This window comes from Peromyscus maniculatus, chromosome 20 (genome assembly GCF_049852395.1).
Source record: "Peromyscus maniculatus bairdii isolate BWxNUB_F1_BW_parent chromosome 20, HU_Pman_BW_mat_3.1, whole genome shotgun sequence".
NCBI classification, from domain to species: Eukaryota; Metazoa; Chordata; class Mammalia; order Rodentia; family Cricetidae; genus Peromyscus; species Peromyscus maniculatus.
Window position 1 is genome coordinate 70,934,792 of NC_134871.1, and position 8,693 is coordinate 70,943,484.

General features: G+C 53.9%; 1 protein-coding gene across 5 annotated transcripts; it reads left to right on the forward strand.

Annotated features, from left to right (window-relative positions):
• The first annotated feature begins 438 nt into the window (after positions 1-438).
• Ankrd33 (ankyrin repeat domain 33) lies at positions 439-6,802 on the forward strand. Of its 5 annotated transcripts, none has more exons than XM_016000341.3 (6): positions 439-2,755; positions 2,925-3,081; positions 3,282-3,523; positions 3,770-3,899; positions 4,062-4,202; positions 5,059-6,802. In XM_016000341.3, the coding sequence occupies exons 3-6, from the start codon at positions 3,359-3,361 to the stop codon at positions 5,754-5,756; spliced, it is 1,134 nt and encodes a 377-aa protein (XP_015855827.3). In that variant the 5' UTR covers positions 439-2,755; positions 2,925-3,081; positions 3,282-3,358; the 3' UTR covers positions 5,757-6,802. The 5 variants fall into 5 exon arrangements, with proteins under 5 accessions (XP_015855827.3, XP_076412983.1, XP_076412982.1 ...); XM_076556868.1 differs by having other exon boundaries at positions 3,774-3,899; XM_076556867.1 differs by having other exon boundaries at positions 2,935-3,081; positions 3,857-3,899.
• Positions 6,803-8,693: the final 1,891 nt, after the last annotated feature.

The window sequence follows — 8,693 nt, forward strand, 5'->3', positions numbered from 1 at the left end:
GCAGGGAGTCGCGGGGAGAGCGTGAAGGCAGGACCAAGATGCTCCTGACGTCTTGTATCAAGACAGCAAAGAGTTTCCATCCATCAGACTTCTGCTAGCCATTCACCAGCCCAGCTTTCATTATGCAACCAGACCCAGCTCAAAAGTGACTGAGAAAAAGGAAGCTATGGTTAGGGGATGTGTCAGAGATGTCTGGTCTACAATCTCACGGACATCACAAGTACTGCATAGAATCCCACATTCACCAAATTTTACTCTGATGGTTTGGGGTAGAGCAGCCATCTTGTGACTAAGAGGAAAAGTAAGAGAATTCCAGGCAAGACCCTGGCACCATCCGATGCCTTAACCGATACCAACAGCTTGCTATTCCTGAATTTTTTATTTTTATTTTTATTTATTTATTTATTTATTTTGCTAAGCCACACGTGCCCATTAGAGTGCAGTGGCAGACAGCAAGAACACACTGGCTAGTTGAAATAGAAAGGGCTGGAGAAGCAGGCTGTAGGTCTGAAATAACTGCCAGCTTTGGCAGTCATATGACCTCTGCCCGTGATTGAGAAATCCGCAGTCAGTACTACAGGAAGCTGGTGGATCAGGAAGCTGCTTGCAGAGCCTGCCTGTGTTACCACGGTCTGTCTCAGAAAGCAGGTGTCCCCTGCTACATAGCTCTGCCCCAAATTTACCTCCATAGAGCGTAAGAGCCCAGATCCACAGCTCCTGGAGGCTGGCAAGTGCTGACTTAGCTTTCCAGCTTGGCAGTTCAGGAGAAGGGCCACCTGCAGCTTTGGATGAAGGCTGAATCCAGCCCAGACAGAACCCCCACTCTCCAGGCCAGCCCCAAAAATGACAGTACAAATCTATTATTACTTTAATAAGTCATATTTTACTACTTCAAATCTAATTCACTAGATTTAATACATCATAATTTCTATAGCTCTGATTTGAAATTTCTTTTTTAAAACTTTTTTTTTCAACACAGGGTCTCTCTGGTGTAGCTTTGGTGCCTTCCCTGGAACTCACTTTGTAGCCCAGACTGGCCTCGAACTCACAGAGATCTGCCTGGCTCTGCCTCCTGAGTGTTGAGATTAAAGGTGTGCGCCATCACTGCCCGACCCTTTTTTAAAACTTTTATTTTAATGTTTTGGTTTATAGGTGTTTTGCCAGTGTGTCTGCCTGTGCATGTAAGTAAACTGCAAAAACTCTGGGTTTGGTGTCCCGGGTTTCGGCACCAAATGTAAGTAAATTGATGGCTGAAACTGCGAGGAGACAGTTCAGCCCTAGAGGGCGAGGTATCCCAGACACCTCAGAGCTACTCAGAACAAGAGCTCTGCCCTGAAGGTGTCCCGGACTCCTGAAGCTGTTTAGCACAGCTCTGATGGCTGAGACTGCAAAGAAACAGCCCAACCTTGGAAAGGAAGGTTTTCTGACTTCTCAGGAGAGTCAGGCCTGGAACTGCTTCAGCAAGGAAAGGTATCCTGACTCTTCGGGAAAGTCAGGGTATCCTGACTCTTTGGGAAGGTCAGGATATACATGGTATGATGGTATGATGGGGGATGGTTTCCCCGCAGGACACAGCAATCCTGCTCCTCTCCTGGAGAGCCACAATCTCTGGCTCAGTGTTACCAGCTCTTTCTCGCTCAGTCCACTATGGGACGTCCCAGCAAGGTTCTTCTGTTCAGCTCCCCCTTGCTCAGTCCACTATGGGATGTCCCAGCAAGGTTCTTCTGTTCACCAGTCAATGAAGGTCTTCACCCAATACTCTTTTGAGAAAGAAGTTTATTTGGGAAGGAGGAGTCCAGGAGAGTAGCTGCCTCTACCAGGGTGGAGTGAACAGCTCACAACTGACCGGGCAGGGCGGTTTATATAGGAGGTCTAGGGGGCGGAGTCAACTGTGATTGGTTAGTTTATTTTCTGCCCAGGGTCTGGCCAGTTTTGTGAGCAAGGGGCAGAGATGGCCCTGATTTCAGTGTTTCTCTCACTGGCCTTTCTTGGCCTTTTGACACTACCTCTAAGGCCAGGGCACATTTCTTTCACTGACTCTGATTCTAGGGGCCAAGAGTGTTATTTTGGTACTAGTCTCAGAGTCAGGGCATATTTCCTGGGTCCTGGGTTTGGGGATAAAGTGTTCACTTCTCTGGCTCAGGTCCCAAACACAGGCTGTGTTTCTTTCCCTGGTCCTGGTCCCTAGGGCCAGGATTCTACTGTCCTGCTCTGTGATTGGTTGATTTCACGAGTCAGTTGGACAAGGGGCAGAGATGGCTCTGATCTGAGCTAAGTTGTGTTTCTCTCACTGGCTTTATCTGAGCCATCCTTCCCTAATTCTGGGCTCCGGGGTCAGGGTGGGTTTCTCCCGCCAGCCCCTCTTCCCTACAGCACACATGTGCATGCAGTTACCTACAGAAACCAGAAGAGGGCGTCAGATTCCCTGGCCCTGGAGTTACTGACCCCTGGGAGCTGCCCCGTGGGTGCTGGTAACTGATGCACAGTCTCCTGGAAGAGCAGCCAGTGCTCTTAACTTCTGAGCCACCTCTCCAGCCTCTCCTGACAGTTCTTTATGTTCTGATTTCCTTGGGTAAACCCTGGAGCCCACCTCCCCACTCGTACTTATTTAACGCCCGGACCTTCTTCCACACCACGGCCGCGGCCTCTTCCCCAAACCTGCCCCACTGCAGTGGAGGGCATCTCAGGCTCCGGAGCCTCATCACGCTTCTCCTGCAAAACCGCTTCTAAGAGCAGCTGACGTCCCACGACGGAGGTGAGACTGACTGATCAGCCCAGGTTAGATCCACTCCACTGTGGGCCTGGAGAAGCTGCCGCCAGCCAAGTCTAGTGGGATCTTAGGGCAGGGATGGGGCACCCCCTCCAGGCCCCCAATCCCTTCCTAACCCGCTTGACCCAGCTCAGCGCCGACGTGTTTATGGCAGCTTTCTGCAGGCCCAGCCATCTGTCACCTGCCTCACTTCCTGGTGATAGTCCCTCGGTTATGCCACAGAAGGACTGCTGGGTTTTGGGAGGTGCTGGGGTGCTCTGAGCCACAGGCCTGCCTGCTGTGATGGTCTTTTGGAGGCCCTAGAACCCCAGGTAAGGTTGGGGGAGGGGAAATGATAACCCCTACCGTGAGCCTCCTTGGGAAACTGACCTACAGTAAGACGCATTGGCTGCCTGTCTTGTGTCTGGGGAAGGGGGGGATGGGGGGGGCAGGGGGAGACAGGTGCAGCTGCAGGAACATCTGTCCAGGATCGCGGATCACAGGAGACACTGTTCCTCTACATTCTGTCAAGGCTGACTGAAGAGGGACTCACCTTTCTGCCCCAGACTGGAAGCAGAGGAGCCACCACTGACCTGGGAAGGGTTGGACATGTCTGAGGCACTGTCCTGCCCCAGCAACGAGACCCCTACCCCTGGTTGTCACCTGAAGACCCTGTACTGGGCCTGTGCCCACAATGACCCCGATGAGCTCCAAGCCAGGCTGGATGTCGGGGTCTCCCCAGAGGAGGTTTCCCAAGTGGACAGCAATGGGAGGGTGAGATACCCCAGGGCTCAGCGGGGCAGCTGGGGACGGGTCAGGCCCCACCCTCAGCATCCTGGTCTGGTTCTCCGGAGAGTTCCAGAGGCTGTTCCCACTCTAGACGGCTGAGAACTGTCTTCATGGGGGTTGGGACAGGCTCTGAGAATGTGCAGATGTAGAGGGCAAAGGTGGTAGTGGTGGTGAGGGGCTTCCTAAGGAGAGCTTAGTGGAAAGTGGGGGTCCGAGCTGCCCTGTCCCCAGACAGGCCTCATGGTGGCATGCTACCGCGGCTTTGGTGCCATTGTGGTTCTACTCAGCTGCTGTCCTTTCCTGGATGTGAACCAGCAGGACAAAGATGGAAACACAGCCCTCATGCTGGCCGCTCAAGCAGGTGCAAGACACAAAACCCCTACCCCCCTAGCACCCCCCCAACCTCACCCCTGCTCTCAGCCATTAGGGCCACAACCCCAAACTTTGCACAGGGGTCTCTCTGGCCAGGTTTCATCGTCCTGGGGATCCTGGGGATCCCAGCTTTGTGGTCCTGTCTCGGCAGGTCACACATCCCTGGTGACTCTTCTGCTGAACTACTTTGCTGGCCTGGACCTGGAGCGCAGGGACCAGCGGGGACTCACAGCTCTGATGAAGGCTGCCATTCGTGACCGCTCTGAGTGTGTGGTGGCCCTCCTCATGGCGGGTGTGTGGCGCCACTTCCTCCTCTACCTCCCCACTAGACACCACTTAGCCGCCGCCGCAGGAGAGGAGGGGGTGGAACACAGACGGAGGCCAGCTTCGCGGAGGAGGGGCGTGCGGTCACCTTTCCACGGTGTGCGAAGCCCGGCTGCCAGCCGTGACTCTTTATGGAGGTCCCAGCAAAAGAGTGCATTCCTAAGATGGGGAAAGGTGTGGGGGTGCGGCGGCACCTTCAACCAGAATCCTGAGTTCTAGTCCCGGCCTTGCCATCGCCTGAGACCCAGGCGGAGAAACAAGGCCACAGCAAGGTGAAGGCTGCCGTATGGGGCGGTAGTGAGGACTGACTGCAGTTCAGGAGGAAGTGGCAGGCCCCTGTGGAGCTGTGGGACCCTTATTATCCCCCCCCAGGTGGCTGTCGACGCCCTCTGCTGGTCTCTCTGAGGAATCCCGGTCTCCAGCTTTTCCCTTCCCAACCCCCATGAACCGGTTTGGTGGGGAAGGAAGGGCACCCCTTGTCTTTCTCCTTTCAGAGTGACTGTGTCTCTCTGGCTCCAGAGAGAAAGGAATGATAATGAAGAAATAAAGTGGGAGGGGGAAGTGGCAGGACCCCCGCCCCCCAGCAGCTGTGGCTTGAGCAGCCCGTGATCCACTCTCTCCAGGCCCTATGAGCCTGTTGGAGACCGCACCGGCTCTCTGCAAGTCCCTCCGGGTCCGGTCTCTTACATGGAAGGCTGAAGCCCTGGGCTTCCAGTCTGGGAGATGTTTTGAATCCAGCCCAAACTAGCCTTGCTGCTGCAGAATGCGCCCATGTGCAAACCACGGCTCCCTGACTCATCCCTGTCACACCGACCCACTTGCAGGTGCTGACCTGAGCTCCGTGGATCCCGTCCGGGGCAAGACAGCCTTGGAGTGGGCCGTTCTGACAGACAGCTTTGACACCGTGCGGAAGATCCGGCAGCTGCTGAGACGACCCCAGGCAGAGCAGCTCAGCCTGCAGTACCAGCCAGAGTGGCCAGCCTTGGCCCAGCTCGTGGCCCGGGCCCAGGCCCAGGCTACCCCATCCCTCTTAGAAAAGCTGCAAGCTACCCTGAGCCTCTCTTTTGCTGAGTCTCCTCAGGAGGGGGGTGTTCTGGACCACTTTGTGACGGTCACCACCAGCTTGGCCAGCCCCTTCCTCACCACGGCCTGCCACACACTGTGCCCCGATCACCCACCCATGCTGGGCACTCGAGGCAAGTCAGTGCCTGAGCTGTTGGGCACCGCCCCTCCCCCTCCCCCAGCACCCCACCCTCCTCTGGCTGTCCCTGTCCCCCAGGTCTTCGTCCCCTACCAGAGCCCTCGGAGTGTGCTCTCCCAGTGGTTACAGTCCAGGGACAGTGCAGGTGCCAGGTCCCAAATCCCCAAGATCCTCCTCTCCAAGGCGCCCTCTTCCCCTACCCAGTATGAAGAGTTGATACTCAGGCCTGCAGGGCAGCGAAGTCTGGCTCTTCCTCTCTGGAGATACCAGGAGAGGAAGAAGCAGGAAGACGAAGCTAAGAACCATGGGGAGGTGGGCTAGGCCAAGCTAGAGGCGAGTAAGACACGTTCCTGTCTGGGGCTTCTTCTGCTTCCCAGCTGCCTCTGCCCTGAGGAACCTGCTTCCACTGACCGTACAAGGTTGCCCACAGTAGTGTCTGCAGGAGGGAACAGGACCTACCCAGTGTCTGCCGGCAGGGGATCGGCTACCGCGATTGTGGTGGTAATACCCATACGCTGGATTCTGTGTAGTCCATCATAAAGCAGGAGAAAGCAAGGGTCTCACACGGAATCTATCTTTCAGTTGTACCAAGCAGATAACCAAGGGTAGAAAAGCATGCGGGCATGGCATTTGTCAGAGAACGTCTCTCCTCAGGTAACCACGTTTGTCAGGACATCTTTATCCTCAACTTTGTGAGATTTAGAATCACACCAAAGAGATGCCTCTGGGTGCCCATAGAGGCTTAGCTGAGAAGGAGAGGACCACCTGAACTTGAAGGGCACCGTCCGACGAACTGGGGCCCCAGACTGAATGAAAAGAAGGACCCCAGCACAGCGTCCCCTCTGTTACCTGACTGCAGATGCCACGTGGCCTGCCGTCTCCGGCTCCCGCTGCTGTGCCTCCACCTCGTGGACTGAACCGGAGCAGTAACTAATGCAGATTACCACGGACATGTCATGAGTACCGAAAGCTATGTAAGGACTTAGAAAGTGGGGCAGCAGGATGGATCCAAGCAGGAAATGGAGGACTGTGGAGCAAGGGGTGCGGGAAGAAGATTGCAGAGTTAGAAGAAAAGAAGTTCCCAACCACAGGAAATCCTGCACTGTTTTTACTTTTTTGCCAAAGAAAAATGATTTTGGGGCTGGAGAAGACAGATCAGATTAGAGCCCTGGCTGCTCCTGCAGAGGACCCAGGTTTGGATCCCAGCACCCAGCTGTAGGGGGTCTGATGCCCTATTTTGATTTCCTTGGGCACCGGGCACTCACTTGGTGCCTGGAGCTACATGCAGACAAAACACCTATACACGTAGAGCAAAATTAAATTTTAAAAAGAAAGGATCCAAGAATAATAACTATTTGCTGTTTGTCAATCTTCTAGTGCTTGACTCGTTACTTTGTAAAGTCTGGGCCTTGGTGAGTAGAAAATAGGGTGTTTGCCTGACATAGGTCGCAGATCTGTAGCTCCAGCTACTCAGGAGGCTGAGACAGGAGGATCACTGGAGTTTGAGACCAGTCTGGGCAACACACAGACCCTACCTAAAGAAAGAGGGAGGGAGGGAGGGAGGGAGGGAGGGAGGGAGGGAGGGAGGGAGGGAGGGAGGGAGGGAGGGTGGGGGAGGAAAAACAGCCATAATAAGTATGTCAAGAGAAGTTACCTCCTAGGTGACCCATAGGTGGGGTTCTTAGCCAATGATCTGAAATATCTTTGAAGGGACACTTGGTAACTTTGTGGGGCTTTGTTTGCAAGTTTGGGGGGTTTCTCCAACACATTTCCTGCAGAAGTGCACTTGTATGCTCCTGATAACTACAGCAACTGCACGTACAATGCCTACTGCATACATAATGCATAGGTAAGGTGCCTACTGTATACATGCATACATTTGACCTTCTCAATGATCCTGCAAACTCCAAGTTTAAGGACACCTGGCTCAGAATTTACAGACTGCCTGGGCTCCACAGTTAGAAACTGGCAGAGCCCGCTGGCCATGGCCTCTACAGCAGGGCACTGGCTCATACTGTCTCCTCTGGAGCATCCCAACAAGGAAGCAGGTATTTTCTCTAGAAAAGGGCTCACATGCTGACCAGGGAGCAGCAGCCAGGCAAATGTTTCACTATCTTTTGATTAAGTCAAATAACAAAAGCTTTGCATTATGGCTGGGCATGGTGGCACATGACTAGTCCCAGCAGAGGCAGGCAGATCTTGGAGTTTGAAGCCTGCCTGGTCTACATGATGAGTTCCAGGCCCTGCCTCATTAAAAACAAAAACAAAAAGACCCTGCACTTTTAGATTTACAGAAAAGTTAGGACAGTAGTGCAGAGACCCCTCAGATTTCTCTGCTATTTGTGTGTTGCAGTGAGTGAGCTCACCATTGTGATTAACTCAAGTCCACACCTGATTCCCTCTTCCTTACTTTTCACCCAGTTTCCTCTCCGCCACAGGGTCCCTTGGGATCCTACAAGACATTCCTTGTTGTTGACCATCGGACAGCTTTGAGTATCGATAGCAGTAATCCTCTTCCTCCCCTCCCCTCCTCTCCCCTCCCTCCTTCCCTTCTCTCCTTCCCCTCTCCTGTCCTCTTCCTCCCCTCCCCTCCCCTCCCTCCTTCCCCTCTCCTGTCCTCTTCCTCCCCTCCCCTCCTCTCCCCTCCCTCCTTCCCTTCTCTCCTTCCCCTCTCCTGTCCTCTTCCTCCCCTCCCCTCCTCTCCCCTCCCTCCTACCCTTCTCCTTTCCCCTCTCCTGTCCTCTTCCTCCCCTCCCCTCTCCTGTCCTCTTCCTCCCCTCCCCTCCTCTCCTCTTCTCCGCTCCCATTTTGCTCTATAGCCCAAGGCTGATGTTTTTCTTAGGTCTAGCCTGGAGCTCTGGGTTTGGGGTTTTCAGGAGGAAGATCACGTAGAGAGGTCAAGTTCTCATCAGCTGACGTGTCCCTTGTTGGTGCCGATCAGTTGGCTGAGGTACCGTCCAGTTTCTCCTGTGAACTTAACGCTTTCCTCACTTTCCGCCCTCTCTGTAGGGAGGTGCTTGTAGGAAGTCCACAGCCGGCAGGCAGGAGTCACACCCCAGCTCCTGGGAGGACCAGTGTCAACCTAGACACCAATACTTTGGTTATGCACAGAGAATTTTGACATTTTAATCATTAATACATTTTTTATTATAAAAATTATTCTGCTCTTTGAATAGGAACACACACACACACACACACACACACACACACACACACACACGCACGCACGCACGCACGCACGCACGCACAAATAACTAG